Consider the following 24,665-nt stretch of genomic DNA (forward strand, 5'->3'; position numbering starts at 1 on the left):
TAACAACTACAGTTTTATTCAGTCTAATGCAGCTCCTGAGTATTATTTGAGTAAAACTCCTTTTATTAAGCTGATTTTAATGTATAGTATACCATAAGCTAAGAGTATATATTTGAATATTTATACTTTTTAATGTGAAATTAATAGTTTCTTATTTTTCTCCTCTTAAGGTGATGCTAAAACTCACTCTTCTAATGCCCAAATTAATATTACCCTGGGCAGCCTTTTGGATGATCAGCATTGGCATTCTGTCCTCATTGAGCATTTTAACAATCAAGTAAACTTTACAGTGGATAAACACACTCATCATTTTCATGCAAAAGGAGAATTCAATTATTTGGACCTTGATTATGAGGTGTGAAAATTGCCTTTCATTTATTACATTTATCAACTTTGTTTTGTAAATGCAATGAAATAAGCAAAGGGGATAGAACTTACTTACGGAAGTTTGTAGAGCTTAAGACTTTAGGCAATTTTATCTCCTGAAGGAATGGATTGGAGAAGTGTTCTTAGCTTACTAATGCTTAGCTTGCCAGACTGATAGTCCAAAATTTTCAATAGACCATCTTTTTCATCTCAGAAATCTTTACTGTTGTCTTTGTTACGATACTGCTGCAAATGTGTTGAACACTGTGCAGACAGAAGAGGAATGAGCCCCAAATCAAACTACTTATATTATGATTTGATGAAAATTAGAGTAAATCAGTATGGCTAAAGCCCATTTCAGAAGTGCTTAGGTAAAAATTAAAACTCCTAGTAAATCTAGCAAATGTACTGTGAGCAAATCTCATTTACACAAATGGTAGATTCGTGAAAAGGAATATGTGTAACATGGTGCAAAAGTTTCCCAAATATGATCCATAGACCATTATTTCATGGTCTGTAAGTTGGTGAGTAGTTGCATTATGTTTGCTCCCTTCCTGTTTGTAGGATGACACGATGAGTTGTAGAATAGAGTGAGCCCACTTGATCCCACAAATCTACATTACTTTATTCTATCAATTCAAGTTCTGAATCAGTGCCATAACACCTACCTTTTAGGCAGCTAACTCACTTCTGTTAGTCATTATCCTTGATTTTGACTGAGTCACGCGAGAGAAGTAAATGATTTCATAGGACACTTTAAATGCACATTACGAGGAGAAATATTAATTTAGATGATCTAAATCTACTTTATGGAGGTGTCTAATACTGTTCTTGAGAGGTCATAGCCTTCAAAGTGGTGATTTGAATGCTCTCCTCTTTTTCCCTCTTGTTCCATGTCTGTAATGTTGCATTTCAAGAATATTATTCACATGATTAAAGACAGGACCTTGTTTAAAACTTCTGAATCTAAGACACAATGACAAAGCTTGGAGGATCATACAAAAAAAGGGGGTGGGAGGGCAATAACAAATACATGTAACTTTTAACTGATTGTGATGAATAAACTTATTTTAGTAAATCAACTAGTATTACAAATTTATTTTTCCTCTATTCCACATACTGTAGTTTGCATTATGGATGTTATCAGTAGAACAAGGTAGAAAGAAGGGCTTTTTAATGCAAAAACTTGAAAAAAGCCTCAAAACTTCCCCAAAAGTGTGAATCACTGTATTTAATAATACATTTCTGGAAATCAAAACTTCCCAATTTAATAACTTAATGACACTTATAACTTATGGTATTTAATACAGAATATTTCATTTTGAATGTTTTTCATAAAATTACTTTAACTGTGAAGTGAAATTTTAAAATGAAAAGTTTTATGATATTATAAAAACCTTTGAGAGTTAGAATGTTTAAATAATTAGTTAGAAAATTTAAATAACTATTTTCAGAAATAAATTTTCAGGATGTTCTTTAGTTCTAAATTATAAGAATTCAGTTAGTTTAAACTGACCTTTCTTACAGTCATTTTGAATGTCAATCAGAATAGCTTTGGAATGGCTGAGTTCAAAAGGTCTCCCAAGCCAGCATCCTGTTTGTGATGGTGCCCAACAGTAAAAACATAGACAAGAGTATAACTCAGGTCAACGATGTAATAATCCTTTTCTAAAATAATCTACTACTCTCTAACATTCTCTGCCTCAGGGACTTACTGAGACAGAGTGATATTTTTGAATTTAATAGGTCTTCATGCATTTGTTTTATTTATTTTTTATTAAATCTTCTAATCTCTTTCAGAAAGTATGTAAAGCTACAACATGGAGGAATTGCACAGGTTAACTAAGCATTCTGAGATTTAAAAAAAAAAAAATCCTTTAATTTGGTTTGAACAGCCATAGAATAATTTAATTTGATGACCTTTTTTAGTGAAGAAGTCAGACACAAATTTACTAAAGAAGTTAGAGAATTATCTTCTCCCTTTTAGCATTGTTCAACCTTGTCCTTCTTCCCCTTGATACCGCAACTGTAATTGATGCTGAAAACTGTCAAGACTCCATATCCAAGCTATTGCTAAAAGCATCCTCTAAAAATGCCAACATTTCAAAATATTTATATATATATATACATATAATTTGATACAGTCTACATTTTGTTAGCCTGTTCTTTTAGTCCATAGATATGACACAAGGAAATAGCTAAGAAGTAGTGGATTCAGTTGTGGCCAGTCTTTGACTTCTGCTCTTACACTAGTGGTAACCTCTTTCATTAGAAAATTACTTAATAGTATTATTGATTTCTCTTCTCTTTCTAAGCTCAGCTTTGGAGGGATCCCAGTGCCTGGAAAATCAGGGACATTGTCACGCAAGAACTTTCATGGGTGTTTTGAAAATATTTATTGTAATGGAGTGAACATTATTGACCTGGCCAAGAGGCATAAATCTCAGATCTACTTTGTGGTAAGAGATGCACAGTTAAAAAAGAATAAATGAAAAAAAGAAAGAAAATAAAAAGTCCACAGCCACTTTCATATGCAACATGTAAATTCACAGTTCTAGGAAAATTTGTGTTTTTCAATGAAAGACAAATCAAGGAATTGCCTAAATGGGATATTTTATTGCTGCTGCTGTAGAGATTCATCCAGCAGACCATGCAGGATGCATTTTATTTTTCAGTTGTTTTGCAAATATTTAGATGTGTGTTTGACATCTTATTGTTGTGCAGGTAAGCAAGTGACTACAGTAAGATGTATTTGAAATCATCAGAACTCTGGCTATAATTTCTGCACCTCACTAGTGGAAACACCAGCGGTACATTTTGTAAACATTCTGTTGCTGAAGACACTGATACATTCTATTTTCTCTAGAGCATTATAGTTTTGATAAATAAGTTCTGTTGTTCTGTTTGATAAATAAGCTCAATTTATACCCCCATTTGTCTTAAGAGCTATAATTTAGGTTGGTAGGTGTAGTGCCTTTATTGTGACACAGCCAGCAGTTCTAGTAGACAAATCCCAACCATTTAGAGAAATGATTTCAATAACTTACTAACTTCCATCATGTGTGTTAACAAAAGTTTTCTGTAGTTTTTACTAAGTTCATTGTTTCTTTAAAGCTAGCACAAGAACAATCTTTATTTGCAATATTTAAAATCTTCAGCAGCCACAGAGATATGATACAAAGAATAATTTCAAAGTAAATAACTAAAAGTGAAATGCTTTCCAGCTCCAAATCTTTTGGATTCAAAACAGGATCAATCAGATCTGGTCCTCTGTCCCAGAAAAATGGGTGTATGGCATTTCCTCTGATTTACTTTATTTCTCATGTGAACGTCATCTGAAGTATTCCAAAATCCACTAAACAGATACCCTCATAGAATATCCTGTCTGTGATGCTGATAGTTGTCGAGGGGAGGGCAGTTGCAGAGGAGTCTCGGTGGACTAGGGGAAAGGATACTGTAAAATTATTGTTATAGAAGATTATATCATCTTTATCTCAAATAATATAAACTGTTGTGCTACTTCCAGAACTATTTAGGAAATATTTTATAGCACAAGTGCACCAGAAAGTATGTATGTTACCACAGAGTCCTTGTTAAATAGCCAGTATCAGGATATGGCCTGATACAGTGTCAGGCAGTTGTCCAAATAATGCAGAGGGGGAATGTGCAGATGGTAAGCTTTTAGTGTTTAACATGGTTTATTAGTCTGATGATTGCCTTTTGAGTATGGGTCAGTTCAGTTGACTATTCATCTCTCTGCAGTTGAGTTCATAAGGCAGAGCTTTTATTTATTTATATAGTTTCCTTGAATGAAGTGAAAACAGATAAACTTTAATGTCTTGCCATGCCATGGGCTAGTGGGTATTTTTCTTAAACTGATTTTATAGCTTTGTGCTATAAGGTCAAAGTTTTATGTATGCTTAAAAGTTTAAAAGCTGTTTGTTGATTTTCCGGAGACATTATTCTTCTAGTAATCATCTGTACAGAACAAATTAGTTATAGCTGAAATGATGCCAGCAAGTCATTAGATCAAAGTACATCCTGTATCACTAGGAAGAGTCATGAAGTATTAACTAACTCTAACACTAGACCCAGAAAATATGTTGTTGCTGTTCCAGTCTTCTTATTTATGTCATTCAGTATAACTGCGTATGCAGCTTAACCTCAGGGTTTGTCAACCAGCACATCCTCAAGTTTATTCAGGTATCTAAGAACCAGCAATTTCAGAAAGAGTCAAACACAAAATAAAAGTTAAGTGCCTAAATACAGCTTATGATCTGGTCCATATGGACCTGCTAGAAAAAAAAAAGGTCCTTCTGCTTTATAAAATTCATATCTGAATGTAATAAGAGTTTATATATGCAATATTCTCTGCTTATTTGCGAAAATGAAAATTAAGGTCAGTGCACATCTCCAGTTGCGCTGAATTGGAAAGGCTGCTCCATGGTCCAACAAAATGATTTTCCTCAAATTTAACACTATCACAAACACTCAGTAGCCCAGCCCAACACTTTTCTCTGCATGCAAGCATTTAGACCCCTGTAAATACTGGCACCAAACTTTGCATTCAGTGGCATTTTATCTGACATTCAGAAATCTGTCAGATCTCTAATGCTTCCTGAGGCTGAGCCAAATAGAAACAGATAGGCCTGTGTAAACCCTGAAGTACCATTTAATCACCTAGGTAATTTAGGATCTCACTTCATTCACTCAAAGGTTCTTGCCACTCTTTGCCTAAGCAGGTTAGTCTGTTCTGGTCAAACAATTTGGTAAACGTTTCTCAAAATGATACATTCTTACATATTCATACTTGATTCTTAGACTAACACATCCAGGAATTATAAATATTAGATTCTATTCATAATGTTTCCAAACTGTGTGGTTTCCATACAAAAGTTCCCATGACTATTTTTCTCTAAATGTTCTTAATGCTGTGTTTGTTTCATTTTTTTCTAGGGCAACATGTCCTTCTCATGTTTAGAGCCACCAGTGGTTCCTGTTACATTTCTGAGCTCCAGTAGTTACCTGGCATTGCCTGGCACTTCAGGGCAAGAGGAAGTGTCCATCAGTTTCCAGTTTCGCACCTGGAACAAAGAGGGACTTCTGTTATCTACTGAACTACACCAGGCTTCAGGTGGTCTTCTCCTATATCTGAGTGATGGAAAAGTTAAAATGAGTCTCTATAAACCAGGGAAAGCACTGAGTGACATCACTGCAGGTAACAGAAATGGAGAGGGAAGAAAAAGATTCCTATGCAGGAAAAAATAAGTCATGTTATTTAGTACTTACATCAGTGACTTGGTTCTATGACTAGTGTGTATGTAACTGATCTTTACTGATGTGAATTTTAATCCCAAATGTTTCTTTCCTTTCTGTCAAACATGCATATATGTGTTTCTTCCTGTGATTATTTGTTTAAAAATTACTTGTAAGAATATAGGTTGCAGACTTGGGTCCTTAGTTTGCATATGTAAAGTTCATCTGTATAATCTGAGTATTCTGAGATAGCTAAACAGTTTTTTCATTTGTGAAATGTAAACAAGTTAATTTCTTGCTCTACCAAGCAGAGGTGTTAAGATGTTGCCATTTGTCAGTGTTTTCACAAGGGATCAAGTAACTCATTTATATATAAAGTTATACATTATTATATATATTGTGTTATGTTATTTCCTAGAGGTGTCAATTAAAGAGCTTTCTATTAAATTTGGGCAGAGAATGCCAAATACTAGATTGCGTTCCAAAAAAAAACTGAGGAAAGCTTGATTTGATATTAAGAAAAGATGCATAGTAATGACAAGAGGAAATAGAGAATTGAGGAGGCTGAATGACCGAGAGCTAAAGGGTCACTTTTGTAGTTAATCGCTGAATTGAGACTAGATCATTTGCACTTGGTAGTGTGCATTGATTTCCAGGGAGCCCCAGGGCTGAAGCAGAGGTTTCCAGACAGCATGCCCTTTATTCTTCTTTTGAGCCATTCCCCTGTTTGAAAACTAGCATATAAGGACAAGAGAAGGAAGAAAATGTAGTAAAATACAGTCATGTTAGAGAATGTCCGCTGAAAATCTTAAGAAGCAGCTTTCCCTGTCACGCTTTCATTTAGCTTGGGAGCCAGGGCACTGCCTGTTTCACCAAGAGGCTCCTTGGTTTTGCTGTGCGCTGTTATCATTTGATTTGAGACTGCTAGTGCAGCCAGGAAGAATTTTGTTTCATTCAAAGTAAGAGGAGGACAAGGTTAACTGACAACTACTCCATCTTCCACAATTTTTTCAAAAATGGTGACAGGGAGTAACATCACTGTGTGGTAATACCAGTGCCTTCACCTAGCAGTGCTTTATAAATGGTATAATATGCTCTGGCATTCCATGCATCAGAACTAGCTCAGAGTTTCTCATCTGTTATGTAAAAAATTGAATTTTACCACTCTGTTGTAGAAGGGTAAAATGGTAATGAGAGATGAGTTCCCAACAGGCAAGATGGCGTTAGAGAGATGTGAGGGATAAATGGGATTTCACAGAATGTATAAAGATGAGGAAACAGGACTGAGATTGGAGCAGGAACTGCGTGGACAAAGAAGATGATCAGAGTCCAGTAGCTGGGGCAATATGCCATAGAAGCAATGGGTAACTTGGCTGCTGAAAACACAATGATGATCATCTAAAAAGTAAGCTGATCCTAGATTTATTTTAGATTTGGTACAAACATACTTTTCATGTTGTGTATTCATAAAGCAGCAATATTACTAGTGGAAAAGAAACCAAGTTAGTTCCAGTAATGTGGACATGTGAACTGAATTAAAAGGTGAATCAGGAGTTGGAAAAATGCATTTACAAATGTACTCAGCAAACCTTTAAAGGATTAGGATGCATATTATTTGATCTCTTGTAAAGGGTATATTCATTGGAAGGACAGGAACCAAAGCATGGGAGTTTTCAAGTAAGAATATAAAGAGAGCTGAATGATGCTGTTTATAAGCAAGTTCTTCTTGAGCAACAACCAATACCGTAAGTAACCACAGCAGTTATTGCAGTACAAATCAAAAACTTAACCCTCTTGGACCTCTCAGAATTCAAAAGGCTATGTAAAAGAGGGAGAAAATCTCAAGAAAAATGAATCTTGGTACAAACACAGAATAGGAATCACTTCTGATCTAAAATGCTCACAATTTGTGTGTTTGGCAGTGTAAGGCAGACAAGGGCAAAGCAGAACCAAGTAGAGCAAAGAAACAGCCATGGGATTTGGAGACAGGGCATAAAACCTTGTTCTGTGCCTTAGCAATACCACCTTTGTTTCTTTTAGGTTAATTCCTTATTTCACTGACACAAAATGCAAATTCCTGTGAGGGAATAAAAAAAGAAAAAAGTTAAACATAACTCCAGAGCTCATTATCTCTCTACAGGTGTATAATGATTAAATGTAAAATTTTAAACAGTTGATTATTTTAATTCAGGAAAGGATTGTGAGCCAGTAATGATCATGGATAGTGTTGAAATTTACATAAATACTTTGATCCTGTTTCTGTGGGTGACAGTAGGATCAGCCCCAGTATTTGTTATAATCTAAAATAACCGATGCACAAAGAATACCATTTTAATTACAAGAGGTTTCCCCAGGCACACCATTTGAAAATGTCAGTTCCTTAGTAAGAATGTCAGTGGTAGGTAGTTAACAGTGATGTATTTGACTTTTTAGGAGCTATTTCAATTGCTGTTCGATTAGATGATATATGTAAAAGAAATTGGTGCCATGCAGTGTCACTTCAACAGACCAGCTGAAGTGGTGGCACTTCTGCACATAAGGCAAATTATCCAACTTCAAACTTGCAATCAAATACATAACATATTAGCTGAAACACCTCAAAAAAAATCTTGAAATTCTATGCTGAAACAGAATTTAACATTATTATATTACGTTAAGCTTACTGTTCATAAGGTCTAACAGGTGGAATAGTGTTTGTCCTTGTGAAGACAGAAACTACTGTAAAAATACCTTATTCTCTTCTGAGAAGTTATCTAGCAAAACCATACAGTGAACTTTTTCCTGAGCTTTTGAAGTGTATATTGTTGCTACATTCACTGAAGCAAAYAAAGCCTGTATTTGAAGATTGAGTAATTAAATTATGGATGGTTGGACAGGTTTGTTGCCCTGCAGGCAAAGACTTATGACCTGTCTTTCACACAGACACAAAATTTGATAATTAAATCAGAGCATATTTCTTTGTGAACAGTTCTTAGAATTCATTACCATCAGTTTTTTAAAGATTTCTTCAGCCATATAAAAATGAGGAGAATGGTATATTAATTCTTGAGTGATTAAGCTATAATAAGCTGTATCCTTCTTTTACAGAAGGGTTGCTTAATATCTTTCCTTTGTGGCGTCTTTTGCAAGTTGGTCATAAAATATTCACAAAGAAATAACATACATTAAAAAAAGAAATGAACACAAAGTTAATTTGTGTTGAATGATGAGTCCAAATTGAATTACAAAATGTATGAATGTTTGAAGTATTATTACTCAGTTTCTTCATACGAACCTGTCTTTCTATGCAGCTTTTAATTAAATGATGTTAACAGTCATTGAATTTGGAGGTTATACTTCAGACTAATCTACAAATTATTTCTAAACTACCTAAAAGCTTTTTACTTCTCACTAATCTCACAATAAGCTATATGCACTGACTTTTGATATATGCTTTCATAAAGTTATATGTCATTGTTCTGCAAGATCTCACACAGCCTTTTTTGATACTTAAATATTAGCTACTTAAATATTAAAGTGATGGAAGTACAGGTAACGTGAATAAATGGAAATCTTGTTTAACAATTATGTTAATATGCGTTAATAATATAATTGCCATTTTTTCTTCACATGTCTCCTGGTAAAGCACTTTTAAAACTCCTGGTAGAGCAGCAATTAGCACAATTTTCAGATGAAATGGATATGTTAGTGGTCCCTTCACCTTCATCATTCATATGTAGTGTCATACCATGCCTTTACACAAGCAAATATGAATTTAATTAAGATTCTTGATATCAGGGCTGCAATCAGCTGTTTTCTCAGGAATGTTTTGTGCTACCACAATGGCATTCATCAGTTCCTAGATTTAATGAAAGGGACCTTTGAGAAGTTTTAACTCTTCTCTGAGCTCGGTGGAGTGCAGTATCTCTAATCATGCCAGCCTGAAATAAAATCTCTCTCGTATTATCATTGAGTACATCAGTATGATGAAATACAGTAATCTAAACAAGAATCGCGAAAGTCATGTGATCCATTTTCCTGTAAACAAATATTTTTCCACTTCAGTCATTCATGCAATCTGTTTCTTTATGTTTGGGCATTCTCTTACCTATCTTGCTGTTCAAATATTGCAATATTTAGAAAATGATTTCCTTACCAAAACAAGAAGTTAATGAGCCAGGAAGCAACACTAAGAATTAAAAGCAATTGGCCTTGCTACAACTGAAATGAAATTACAAAATGCTTTGTTAGATTACCAAAGGAAGACATAGCATATTGCAGAGATATGACTGAGGAAAACATCAGTCACTTGAGTTACCTCAACAAATAAAGAGCCTTCTTGCTTAATCTTAGAGATGAGGTGAAAGAAGCTGGAACTTTAGTAGATGGGGAGTGAGGCTAGAMAGGAGGAAGGAGATAAGCAGGTAGGGAAATACTTTGTGTGAGAATCTTTTTCTTTTATAAAACTAGTTAAAGATACAATGTTACAAGTCGTGTTATACTCTGCTCATTTTACAATCTAATTTCTTATTGAAGGATCATTCTACAATGATTCATATAAGAAAACTGATTACAGTACTGCAAATTGGGAAAGAGCCTTTCTCAGGTTTAATTTGCCGTGCTCTAAACAAAAACCTTATTCTTACTCTCTGTTTTAACATACCTGTTAGATTTTTGATAAAAGTGTCTGTAGTTCACTGAGGTTGAAAGTGGTATAAAAGACCTAAGGATGCTTTATCTGTTTGTGATTCTTTGTTAGTTTTTGGTTTGAAGTTAGTAGAACCCTTTGATATATTTTATGAGTTCTTGCTGTAAAATAGTACTAAAAAATAATAGGGGAGATATATAATAACACCCGTGAAGTCTAAAAACTTCAGTATAAAGTGTGACTCATCTATGCCCCTGACCCTGCAAGGCAGCAGTAATATTTTTTTAGCACTTTATCTACACTGTTTTTTAAATGTCTGTGGAGCTGCAACAGATTACATAATGAAAACATACCTAGAGCTTTAAGGCATTTGCTTGATCCTCAGCTCAGTACTATGCCAGCCCTAACATAAAATACACTAGCCTGTAGGCTACRGTAAATTATATTGACTGCCACCAGTCCAAAGGGACTTGTTCAGCAGTCTGAGACCTTGAAAATGTAGGAAAACTGCAGTCGCTCCCTCCACATTGCCTGTAGAGCTATATAAATCCTTTTTACCAAAATATTACCTTTCTATGGGTGACCTTTTGGTAGCCAGCTGTAATAGCTTTAATATTATACTATATTGTGTGGAATAAGGTTTCCAATTTTTCTTTTAGTAGAAAGTCCATCTCTATATATATCATTAACAGAGAGGTTTACGTAAGTAGAAAATACACCTACCAATTAATCCAGAAAATTGGTGTTAGTTGTTTTGGTAATTATTCACCCTGAACGTAAATGTGCTGCTCTTGCTTCTGGGAGATTGGACATGGAATAAATGCATCCTCAAATACCACTTCTCATGGAAGATTGCAGCTAAAATAAGTAATTGTCAGAATGCTACCAGAACACCTTCAAACAAGGCCCTGCATTTCCTGGCATTGCATTTGAAAGGGGAATGGTTCCTGAAAGGGCCACATAGAGATCAGATGATCTGCCTGCTGTATTTTTCATATARTACCACTTGGACTGGGGATAGAACAAAATTTTAGTGTTACTAGAGGATAAGGTTTCTTCGTGTGTATTACATAATACTGGCTGAAGTAAGGAAATGAGCAACAGAAAGTTTGTATATGTCTAATATTATATTCAATTTATTAGAGACATTTTCTAAAAGATTGTGTATCTCAGCTTCTAATGCAATTCTAACATTTATCTGATGATTGTATGCTGAACTTATGTGTTTATTCTGTAGTAGTTAACAATATATGGACGAAATTTAGCTATTTGAACCTTCTCATCCTTCTATTTTGGCCCGTTTTAAACAAATCCATTAAATGGTAGGATATTTTCCAGTATACAAATAAATTCTAGAGTATATAAATGCATGAAATTTCAAGAGGAAAATCACAGATCACAAATCAGAGACAGTCAGCAGCTGAGAAAAGACGTTACCTAATTCAAAGGTGGTATTCTCAGCTAAAAGAAGCATCCCTGTTCAAACAGCGCCCAAGAACATGATTGACTTAAAGCACTTACTTAAATATAATAACATTCTTACATGCTGCCCTGAACAAAATGTATTTAAGTATGTATATAAGTGCTTTCCAGAATCAGGACTTTAGGCTTATTGCTTTGTGGCACCATACACTTACTCACTGAGAGGTAGCGTAAATTGGTGTTAGAGGCTAAACTCTCAGCAAATAGCTCCAGAATTTACCCATGCATTTCATGTAAAACAGACAACTGAAAAAACAATCTTGTGATATTGACATGGCAGTTGCTGAATCTTTTAGCATTTATAGGATTTTTCTATTTTACTGGGATGTAATATAATGACTACCTTTGATTTTAAAAGATGAAGAAAACCCTTGTAATAGTGCAGTTAAAATGTGTATTATGTTTAAAATATTGTATCAGTCATCACCATGATGTCTTAATGATAACCTTCTTAGATTGAGAGGACACTTTTCACAGTCACTATATTAAATGGATGTATTACTGATAATTAGGAACATTGTAACTGCAGGTTTTCCTTATTCACTGAAGCACTTTTATTTTTCCTTATCAGAAGGTGAAGAAAATGAATGGATGCATGTTCTATTTTCACTCAAGACATTGTGTTCTTTGTTCATTTTTTCTTTCATTTTCACTCTGAGTTGTTACATAGGCTACAGATTGCTGTAATAGTTTCTTCTCCTTTAAAGTCTATATTGTTCAGCTAGTATAACAAATATTGGATGTATGTATTCCATTCTGTTTTTTATTTTTCTCTTAGGTGCTGGATTAAATAATGGACAGTGGCATTCTGTATCTTTCTCTGCAAAAAGGAATCGTATCAGTGTAATAGTGGACAATGATGTGACCTTGTCTGCTCAGGCCTCCATACCTCAGCAAATTTATGCAGGAGATACTTTCTACTTTGGAGGTAAAATATGTTGCTTATTTATGCTGGCAATATCCCACAGTTAAACATAAATTTTCCTGACATATCTAATTAAATGATGAGAATGAATAGGCTTGCCTCAAGTCTTCTTTGCCCAGCTTGGGTTTTTCAGGTACTGCTATGAGTTTTGAGTGCTTGTGTTTCCTCAAAGTTCTGTAATATTGGGTAGAATAAATCACCACTCAAATCCTCGGTCACTTTTTAGAACACAGTTTTCTAGTATCATGCTGTTTTAATAATTAATGATAGTTCTGACTGACAAACAGACAGTCATACACAGGTTGACAATCTCTCATGCCACACACACATTTTGTTGCTAGATCAATGTCTGTGAGAATCTTCCACTGGGTTCACTTCAGGTTTTCACTTAAAATGCATGTTTATTTACTTGTGCAAATATCCTCTCTAGGTCCATATGTATCCAATGCATAATATACTCTTAAAAATTGGCTTTTATCACGGTACCACCACTTTAGTATGTTTGGAGAATATAACTTGTGCCTAAAAGCTAGATTTAGATGCCCCCATTTCTCTAGGGATATGTGCATTTTTTGTTTCTGAATCCCTTCATAGGCAGGCCATGGAATGTCACCAAGTAACTTTGTCATTAAACACACATTTTTACCAATAGCATTGTACAAGTTGTAATGAACCTGAATCTGTTGAGAATGGACTGCATAATAGCAATGTTATACAGTATCTGAATACATTATTCAACACTAGCCAAATGCTTTGTCTCCTGTGAGCTTTGGAATTGACGACGGAATGCTTTATTAACAATTCCAATTCCTGAGAAAAGTGACAAACACAAAAAACCCTAAATCATTATGAACCAAGTGATTGTCCACAGATCAGTTCCCTTGAAAAAATGGACTGTGAATAAACTGTATGCTCACAAGACAAAATTAGATCTAGGAACAAAATTAGATCTAAAACTAGATCTACAAGAACATCCATATGACTTCTGAGATGGTTTCAAACTTGGCATCTAGCCTTTTCTACTAAAGATAATGGAACCCTCTGCTCTGGATTATAATCAGAGAAAGATATATAATATTGGCTTTGGATAGTGAGAAACATTTTTTAATTCTTTCTTTCTACATTGGTCCTGGTTCCCACATCTCTTATTTTGTGATTTGCACCAGTGAATATTGCAGGGCTGATGGCAGAGGTGCACAGATCAGGATGAATGTGGGCAGTTGCAAAAAACAGCATATCCAATTAAGTTATACAGCAGGACATTTCTATTTATCTTTGGGGGGCAAATTAATGCTAAGAACATTGAAAGTGCTAATTTCATACCCACTCTTCAGCTTCTCATCAAATCAACAGCTTGTGCATGTCATACAACTTGGGGAAAAACAGGTAGAAAGCTTCTGAGTTTAGAAGACTGTTTATTAAAATTTTATGTCATATGCCACTGCCAAAATGCAAACAATGCATTTTGACTTTCTTTCTAAGTTTGTTAAAATGCGTACTATGTTTCTGTGTGCTGGTTGTTAATATGTGAATACAAGCCTTCCAGGAGAACTGTCCAGAGAGACATAACGGTTATTTTGCTTGTTTTAAGGAGTACAAATTATGTGAGAAGTATGTATGCTTACCTGAGAAAATGTGTAATTATCATGAAGATTCTTTGGTATATGATGTCAGCACAAGTGCTACTCATGCTATCATCAAGGACATGCTGCATCTCTCAGTTCTTGGAATAATAATTCATTGCAACTATGAGGGCAAAAAGAGATTAGTTAAAAATACAATAAGCACATTAGGCATATGTCATTATTAACGGCTTTCTTTCTTTCGTTAATGCACAGCCCACAACTATAAGGAACCCCACTTTCATTAATATTAATGAGTGAGTTGCATTTTCTATAATAGAATTAGAAGACACAATGTTTTAAAAGACAGACAATATGAAAAAAATCTTGAGATTTTTGCAGAGTAACAAGTGTCAAAGAGGTCTTAGTTTTTATTGGCTATTTGTTTTTTAAAAGTAGGGACTCCATATTTCATTCACAAATGAGTATCATATTTTTCACCACAAATAACAAAAAAATTATTAACATTTTGTTGTAGAATTGTGTAGAGCATATGGTTAAACTGTCATTGATCTGTCTAACTGTGTGGGACTGAAAGGTTACTGCTCTCCTGCTTGGACTTTTGCAAGTCCAACAGAGGTAACTGGGAACAGCCAACATGGATTTACCAAGGGCAAATAACACCTTTTTCTTAAAGTGGTTAAAGAAGTTAATAAACAGTTTCCTTAGAAACAGTTTGGTTCCTTATCAGAAAAAAAGACACTGATTTTTTTTTCATTGAAGTCTTAGTTCATTTTCTGTTTTATATTTCTTGAAAACCATGAATACTTTTTATGTTCTTTTTCACTCATTTGAATGGATATACAAGTTTCCATTGTCATTTTGTTTTCCTGTAGAGTAAACCTCTGTACTGTCTTTACAGAACTTTAGGAAGTGCCCATTAGCTCTACAGAACAGATAAATGTCTTGAAAGCCACTGCTTGCTAATGTTATGAAACAAGAAGCTCTTTGAATGATGTGAACCTGAATGCAGTATTATTTAAGATCAAAGTATTGCCCTTGTGCATCATCCCAGAAGCAATATTACCCACCAGAAGAAAGCTAAAGAAAAAAAAAACATTCAGGCACATGTTGTCATGTAGTGTTCATTTGTCACAGGTAAAAACTGCTCAGCTTACATGGTTTAAATCAAATCAGGATCGAAGCAGTTTATTGATTTACTAACGATGTGTAATTAACTTGCAGTGAACAGTACCATTCAGATCATTATCAGTAATACAACAGATAAAGAACAATGTTAGATACTTACAAAATGTTTATCACTGAAGTATAGAATAATCTGGGTGGAAAGGGACCTCCAGAGGTTGTTTAGTCCAATCCCTTGCTCAAAACAGGTCTGATTAGATCAGGTTGTGCAGGGGGCTGTGTCTAGTCAAGTCTTGAACGACTCTGAGGATGGAGATCCCACAGCTTCTCTGGGCAACTTGTTCATGTGTTTGACCATCCTCATGGTAAAATATTTTTTTGCTAATATCTGATCAGAATTTGCCATTTCTAACTTGTGTTCTTTGCCTCTTATCCTGTCATTGTACATTTCTGGAAAGAGTCTGGCTCCATCTTCTCTGTATCCTTCTATCAGGTAGTGGTAGACAGCAGTAAAATCTCCACTTTGCTTTCTCTTCTTAAGGCTGAACAGGCCTGGCTCTCTCAGCCTTTCCTCATACACCCTGTGCTCCAGTTCCCTGACCGTCTTGGTTGCCTCTGTTGGACTTGCTCCAGTATGTCTTTGTCTTTCCTGTGCTGGGGACTCCAGAACCGGGCACAGTACTCTAGATGGCATCTCACAATTGCCAAACAGAGGGGCAGGATGACCTCATTGGACCTGCTGGCTGCACTCTTGCTAATACAGCCCAGTATACCATTGGCTTTCTGTGCTGCAATAACACACTGATGCTCCACGGTCAACATATTGTCCACTGGGACCTTTCTGTCCTTTCTGTGGAGCTGCTTCACAGGCAGCTGGTCCTCAGCCTGCATTGTTGCATGGGGTTATTCCATCCCAGATGCAAGATCTTTCACTTGCTTTTGCTGAACTTTATGAGGTTCCTATCGGCACATTTCTGCAGCCTGTCCAGCTGCATCTGAATAGCAGCCTTGCCCTCCAGCATACTCGCTACTGCCCCCAGTTTGGTATCATCCACAAACTTGCTGAGAATGCACTCCATTCCATTATCCAGGACATTAACAAACATATTAAAAAGTATTGGTCTCAGCACTGATCCCTGAAGAGACACCACTGGTTACTGGTCATCAGCTGGACTTTGCAACACTGATCATTCACTGAATCCACCCATATCTCATTGCCTATATCCCATATTCGCTGCCCTTTGCTTGTCCACAGTGCCAGTCACCTCATCAAAGAAAGCAAGGCAATTTTTGTCAGGTATTATTTGCCCTCGGTAAATCCATGTTAGCTGTTCCCAGTTACCTTCTTGTCCTTCATATTTTTAGAAAGAGTTTCTGAGAGGACTTGCTCTATAACCCTTGCAAGGACAAAGGTGAGGGTGACTGGCCTGTAGTCCCCTGGATCCTTTTTCTTGCCCTTCTTGAAGATGCTTGTGACATCTGCCCTTTCTCCAATCATTAAGAACTTCCCTGGATTGCCATGTCAAAAATTAAGATAAAGACTAATGAAGATGTCAGCCAGCTCCTTTAGCACCCTCCAACACATCCTATCTAGCCCTATGGATTAAGTGGTTCCTAACTATTTCTTCCTCTGCTGTGGGTACGGCTTCACTCCCGCAGACTCTGCTAGCATATTTAGGGACTTGGAAGCCTGAGGTCAAGTCTTACCTATGAAAACAAGCAAAAAAGGCCTTGAGCAACTCAGCCCTTTCCATATCCCTTGTTACTAGGTGCCCTTCCCTACAGAGCAATAGGCCCACACTCTCCTTAACCTTCCTGTTGCTAGTAATGTAGTGATAGAAACCTTTCTTGTTGCCCTTCATGTCCCTGCTAGTTTCAAGTCCAGCTGAGCTTTGGCTTTCCTGACTCTGTTCCTACACATGCAAGTGATGTCTTTGTATTTCTCTCAAATAGTCCGTCTCTGCTTCCACCTTCTGTTCACTTCTTTTTTGTCTTTGAGCTCAGTCAGAGGCTCCATGGTCATCCTTGCTGGCCTTCTACCCCTCTTGCTCAACTCTGCACATGGGAATGGACTGTTCTTGTGGTCTGAGGAAGTTGTCCTAGAAAATTAGCCAGCTGTCCGGTGCCCCTTTGCCCTCCAAGGCAGCTTGCCATGGGATCCTGTCAAGCAAGTCCCTGAACAAGCCAAAATCTGAGATCCAAGGTTGTAATTCTGCTTTTTGTCTTGATCGCTTCTCTCTGGATCTTAAACTCCACAGTCTCAGGCTCACTGCAGCCAAGGCTGCCCTTAACTTTCACATCTTTGGCTGTGTCTTCCTTGTTTGTGAGTAGCAGGTCCAACAGAGCACCTCTTCTCATTGGTTCATCAATCACCTGCAACAAGAAATTGTCATCAGTACATTCCAGAAATCTCCTGGATAGCTTGCACCCAGCCGTACTGCCCTTCCAGCACATGCAAGGGTTGTTAAAGTCACTCATGAATACCAAGGTCTGTGATTGTGAGGCTTTCTTCAACAACCTAAAGAAGACTTTATCTATCTCCTTCATCAGGAAGTCTGTAGCATACACATACTGCAACATTACCTGTGCCGATCTGTCCTCTGATCCTTACCCTTACTTACTATCATTTGTATTTCAAGTCAACTGGAAGACTACATGATTTTTTTCCTAKAAAAGGTGACCTGAAAGGTCAACATGATTAAACTTGCTTACAACATTCTAACTATGAACTGGACACTATTACCTATCTCTATAGCAGCTTTCTCACAGTAGCTTTTTTTTCTATCTGTTTTCAGGGGAATTTATTTCTATGTTTTATTGGTAATAAATGTGTGCATTCATATTATTAAAAATGACAGAAACAGTAAGATTATACAGATAAATAAAGATCACCATATTTAGTAGCTCATTGTATATCTTATTTGACTTGGTTTGTGACTTAAAGCCTGTTCAAATCATGTTCACCTTGTATTGTAAACTAACATTTATGACTAAGATCAGTCAGTCAATCTGTTTACATATTGATTCCATTCCTTAGTTTTGAACTGCTGTTTGAATTATCCTTTATCCTAATTTTTAATGATGGTATTGCATATACTTTTAAAGCAATAAGACCAAGTAGAAGTCTATCTTTACTGTTCCACCACCAAGCCTAATCAGAAGAGCTTCTGGCTAAACCTTTCCTCTCACAGAATTTACAACATCTGGAAATTATGAATTTTGGGTCTACTTTTGGAATATATAAGCTTTTTCAACAAAATAATTTTTTTCAGCTCCAGGTTTTTTACTTGTTTCAGGCTGTCCTAATGGTGGAAACAATACTGATTGCAACAGCTCATTTGTTGGTTTTCAAGGTTGTATGCAACTCATTTCTATTGGTAACAAAGCTGTGGATATAATCTCAGTTCAGCAAAACGTTTTTGGCAATTTCAGTGACCTGCAGATAGACTTATGTGGCCTCATAGACAGGTAAGAAAATCTTATCTAATCATTCATTTATTTATTTGAATGATTTGTTTCAAATATTGACTGGGTGATAAAGAACATGCTTTTTCTTTCGCAAGTGGTCAAAAGTCTAGAACTACTGCAGTATATTTAGCACAATCATGGAAAGAAAATTTCCATTTACTGATTTACCACTTGCACATAAAATTAGAGAAACTGAGGTTAAAATTATTTGAGGTTTTTGATTCTCTGCAGCTCCTCATCTGGAACAAACTTCCTGTTTATCAAACTAATTCTACGTCTGACTGTAAATCCCCCTTGAAAAGATACTTTCTTCTTTGCCTCTGACAAAATTGCTAAATTACTTATGTGTATTAAATAGTTTTGTAATAGGTAGCTTGTCTCATTCTGTGTGCCCTAACATTCGTGAGAAAATGTTCTCATGTTAGAATGACTTCTACATATCTGTGGTGCCCCAAGATAATGTAATCAGGGTTTTTGCCATTATGCTCTCAATGGTAGAAATCTTCCCTACAGCTGAGGGTAAGCAAATCATTTCTTTATCTTTTCTGCTTTTCCTGTGATCTACATTTTCATGCACACATTGTCTTCTTCTATTTTCTAATTTGTAAGTTCACAATGTGTTCTTATAATTGTAAGATGCCAGGACTAAATGTGGCTTGTTGCTGAACCTCTGGTTATCTAATAGTCCACCAAGCTGTTTACTTGTTCTGGACATTCATGTTTTTCTTCCATATTTTCATTCCTCTCGTGAAGAAAATAATTTTTCATTTTAAATTAAGAACATATGATAGAAAATTAAAGATAAAAAGTAATGTAATTTTTCATTCCTCTTCTGACAAAAATAATTATCATTTCAGTCCTTGCATCTTTGAATCTTTACTAGAGTCTTTGCGTCTTCAATTCCAAATGCTGAAGCACCACCCAAATTCTGGAGTTGTCCATGATTTTTGTAATAGAAACAATGGACCATTAAATGTAATAGCTTTACACATTTAAAATGTATAAACACATGTAAAAGTTACTGTTTGCACAGTGATCTGAATCTCTATGCAGTATAAAATAAACTGAAAATAATGAATATATTGTTTATATATCATATATACATATATATACAGTCAATTTATAGAGAGAATATTCTTTATCAGATTTAAGGTTCTCATAGGTAGTCATTTAATCATTAATTTAAGCAGTCAGGCATAATTTATTAGCCTCTTCTTCTTTAAAATGAAGCAAACAAAAATTCCCTGTCATTTTCTTATTTTCTATTTTCTTAGTTCCATAAAATTCCAAATTCCATTCCTATACATAAATTATTATGACTCTTTCCAGTCATTGCTCTTCACATGCTCCTTCACTTTAGTCATTTCATTATATAATATCTGTATAATGCTGCATTACTCATATACCTCTTGGGCATGCAAATAATCCCCAAATAAATCGTTTTATCTGTTTAAAAAAAAAAAAAGACACTGGCACTGGGGAAGTTTTTGAACATTTTTTCTTTTTTTTTAACTAAAGACTGAAGAAATAAAAATAATGAAATTTACAGCAACTTTTGAAAAGAACATTGTTCTTTTCAAAATATCTTTTTCCATAGTCTGAAACTATGGTAAACAGTGTGCAGATAATGTCTTTAGTAGATAGCTGGCATATAAAGTTCTTCAATTTTTCTTCTTTGACAAAAGTATATTTGTGTTCTGGTTCAGTGATCTCTTTTGAATATTAGCTTTTGATTATTATTAATCTTCTGCTTTGAAGTTATGCATCATTTGCAGATGTCATACGCGTAAAAGTATATTACCGAGTAATATGTGGTCAGGTAATATGCTTGATCCACTGCTTTTTATTTTAAGCAGACATGGTGATGCATGCAGAAATTACCTTTTACTCCAGAAGTATCAGAAATTTTTGGCAGAAACTTAAGTTTCTTCAGAGGAATCACTGTTCTAAGTCTCGCTTTGGATAGGGCTGATGAAAGTTGTGTAATTTGTATAGCTTCACTTTGACTTAATTAGTGGCTATCTTCTATTATACATTCTGAAACAGAGGATACAAAATTTATTGTTAAAAGATTTAAATTATACTCTAAGTTGTTTTCAATTCTATTAAAGTTGACTCAAACATCACCAATTTCATCTAAGCTTTTCATCTTGTGAATACTATTAAGCAGATGAACTAAAATGAACAGGGAGTCAATACAAGAGAAGACCATGTAAATTATTTGCAATGTAGGAATAATGATGTTATTTATCAAAAAGGAATAAGGCAATGGAAACTACGACTGAAATATACGCAAGTGGGGCAGCTGTCAGAGAATGGACTGAAAGTCCTGAATGGCAGCTATAGGGTATTTTATGAGTATTAACAATGTTAGAGGAGATGTATATTTATAATAACTAAATATATTTATTTATAACTACAATCATACCCCTAGAAAGCGAAATCAAATGTTTGTCCTAAGAGTTATTACTATCCACGTTTGTATGCATCATTTAAACAAATTACTTAATACAAAAGTGAACTTATGTCCAGTGCCTAAAGCTCATTTTTGTGTCTCAAATCCAAGCTTCTTCAGACATATACCATCTCTAGACTTGGTTTAGAAATCCACTGTATGAGTGAGATAATATGTACATGATCAGCTCTTTCACTGGTAAAAATGTCACTTATTTCCTTGAAACTTAGTGACCTATAGTGCTGTACACCTGCTTACATTTTTAATCTTCTGTGGAAATCTCTTCTTATCTTTGTTTTTAACATAAAAGAAAAACAAAATTAATTGAGCTTTAGTAGTAGTGGATGTACAAAGGCCCTGAATAGTCACAGGACAGATGTGTGAACTGCTGGACTTTTACAGTCTTAAAATAATACCCTTCAAGGTTTCTTGAATGAATTAAAAAGAAATTTGCAGACCTGTGAATATTATCTGGTCCGTCTTCTTTTTTGTGGGTAATATTAATAACAATGAATTTTTATACATTCTGAGCTATTTCTTCTGTACACACAGTGCAATTAGAATTTTATTTAACTAATTCCCAAGGCGAAAAGCTTATAAACAATCAGTTGAAGCATGCAGTTCTACTTCAATATATTTTCAATTGTGGTTATTGAACAGATAACTTTTTTCTTCTCATGCAATAGTTTACACTTAGGGAGACTGCTGCAGTCTTAACCATAAAACAGTTATGGGCAAATCTGTTTTGCAGTCAACCACTGTAAATCCAGAAGAAAGCCACCAAAATCAGTACGGTTTCACCAGATTTACACTCATATTACCAGAATGAAAAATGGCTTTCTTTTTCTACCAATAGTTACATCTTGTGGTGGAGCTGACATACTACGGTATTTTTATCCTTTCTAGAACAGGAAATAGCCACAATTTTAGAATAGGAAATAACTCTGAGGAGCAGTGGTTGGTTGTGTTTGTTATGGGATCATTTTGTAATTTTCTGGGATTTTTAGAAGAATAGAAAGTAACCTACTGTGATGCTACTTTGTTGTGATTCATCCTGTTGAAGAAATCACACCTGCCACAAAACTTTCCAGTGAATTATCAGCATGCAAATTTTTCATTGTTTTATCAATCTGTATTAAATTATAGTTAATTGATTGACAGTAAGTAATAATTATGTGTGTTACACTTTAATTATTTCAGTTTTCTCAGGTTTATTGCATAATTGGTATATTTATGATAGTCAATAGGAATAGTGGAGAATATGAAGGGAAATTTTCTTTAATTAATTTTCTAGTAGTCACATTGACATCTTCCCTGATATGCCTGAAGACTTCCTTTATATAATAATATAAATATATTTCTTTTCCTTTGGCCTAAATATAAGTGCAATGTCAGAGAAAGGAAAAGAGTGAATATGCTTGCTTGTTTTTTGTTTAGGTGTTTGCCTAATTACTGTGAACACGGTGGTGAGTGCTCACAATCCTGGAACAGCTTCTACTGCAGCTGTACCAATACTGGTTACAAAGGCGCTACTTGCCATTATTGTAAGTCTAAGATGCTCTCTTACTATGTTTTTGTTTCCAAATGATATTTTCCTTCTCCAAGAATACACCTTTGTGTTCATCATGTATATTGCAAGACCCTTCAGTCATGTAAATGTTCATAAATTGGTTTGAGGAAAGGCCTTGAGAATTCAAAATTCTGTTGAAAGATCTATTGGGTATCTCTTTTCGTGCCATATTTTTCATAATTGACACAAGCTGGTCAGTATTTTCCTCTTCTGTTGATAAAAATCTGCTCTCTGAATCAGTACATCATTTAGAAATGTGTTTAATTTTTCTTTATTCATCACAACAAATAGTATATTTTTATTTTTTAAGACAATGAGATGTTACTACATGCATGTGTAAATGTCATCACAGGCTAAGCCTTAAGCACATGTTTATATAATTTGCTGAATCAGGGACTAGATTAGGAGAAGGCTGCAGCAGGGTGACTGGAACAAAGCTGGCATAAATAAAAAGGAGTTGGGCAATGCTGAGGACATCACATACTGATCTTTCACAAAATTTGGTATTACATTTAGGTAAAAGCTTTTTCAGGAAAAAAAGAAAATGTAGAAGGAGACATGTTCAGAAAAGAAAAGTGAACAAGGACATATCATTAATCTGCTCAATACTATGACTGTACTTTGATCTTTGTCTTAAACTAATTGAAAGTTATTGAACTAATTTCACAGGYGATGCTCCACATTTATACTGCTTTAAGCATGTTCTGGGTAGCAGAATAAATTGTTACTCTAGCCTTGATTATATATACATATAAAAACTATAAATCCTTATTAAAAATGTACCGGTAATTTTTTTAAAAATTCCAAAATTGCCCTCATTATCATATCAAAAAGAAGAATAACTGTGTCCAGAGAAAATTTTCCATACACAATTTATAAAATCTTTGTTAGCATATTTTATGAAACAAATATAAGTCTGTAYACTGACATATTTTGAAAATCACTGACTCTAAAAAAACTGTGTATTAAAATATCACTTTTACAATGTCAGTTTCTGCTTGTTTTGTACTACCTAAGTTGTAAAGAATGCAGTGGCATAAATAACATGTTTAAGAAAAAGTAAATCCTTGTAGCAGGGAAAAGACATCAATAGTACAGATGCTTTTGAATACCACAGGGTATGGTATAAATCTATGACACCCCCAAAGTGAAGATAAATATGATTTGCTTCATTATAATTTGAAAAAAATGTATATTCAAAAAATTGGTGACATCTACGAGGACAAACGGAGGCCATCTTTTCCAAATGATTGGAACTCTCTGTGAGAAATATAATAATATGTTAAGAGTTACTGAGTTCTTCTTCAGTGTTGAAAAATATATGCCAAAGTTTTCTGGGATGCTTATCTATTATTAATAAAACACTGTATTTGTGGATAAAAAATATAATCCTGTTAGTATCTGATTGCAGTGATTTTAATAATGGTTTCAAATTAATAGTCTTAGGGTTTTTTTGTCCATACTGTCATACTTCTGTACAATTTCAAAAGCAAAATATGTCCCTTGAATTCTAAAATAAATATTCTTTTAGTTATAAGCCTAGAAATAAGTTACTGATCTGGAAATATTACAGAATCACAGAATCACAGAATCGCTGAGGTTGGAAGGGACCTCTGGAGATCATCTAGTCCAACCCCCCTGCTCAAGCAGGGTCACCTAGAGCACATTGCACAGGATCGCGTCCAGGCGCGTTTTGAATATCTCCAGAGAAGGAGACTCYACCACCTCTCTGTGCAACCTGTTCCAGTGCTCTGTCACCCTCACAGTGAAGAAGTATTTTCTCATGTTCAGATGGAAGCATCTGTGTT

At 35.0% G+C, this 24,665-nt stretch overlaps 1 protein-coding gene across 1 annotated transcript in view; it reads left to right on the forward strand.

The window, feature by feature from the left end:
- Positions 1-24,665, forward strand: part of LOC112965249 (contactin-associated protein-like 4) — a 233,587-nt gene that overhangs the window by 156,955 nt on the left and 51,967 nt on the right. Inside the window, exons 6-11 of the mRNA XM_026064067.1 lie at positions 171-355; positions 2,682-2,825; positions 5,323-5,584; positions 12,510-12,659; positions 18,661-18,832; positions 22,725-22,831. Coding sequence (XP_025919852.1) covers positions 171-355; positions 2,682-2,825; positions 5,323-5,584; positions 12,510-12,659; positions 18,661-18,832; positions 22,725-22,831 — 1,020 coding nt within the window. The remainder of the gene's footprint in view (positions 1-170; positions 356-2,681; positions 2,826-5,322; positions 5,585-12,509; positions 12,660-18,660; positions 18,833-22,724; positions 22,832-24,665) is intronic.

This window comes from Apteryx rowi, unplaced genomic scaffold (assembly GCF_003343035.1).
Source record: "Apteryx rowi isolate R43461 unplaced genomic scaffold, aptRow1 scaffold_208, whole genome shotgun sequence".
NCBI lineage: Eukaryota > Metazoa > Chordata > Aves > Apterygiformes > Apterygidae > Apteryx > Apteryx rowi.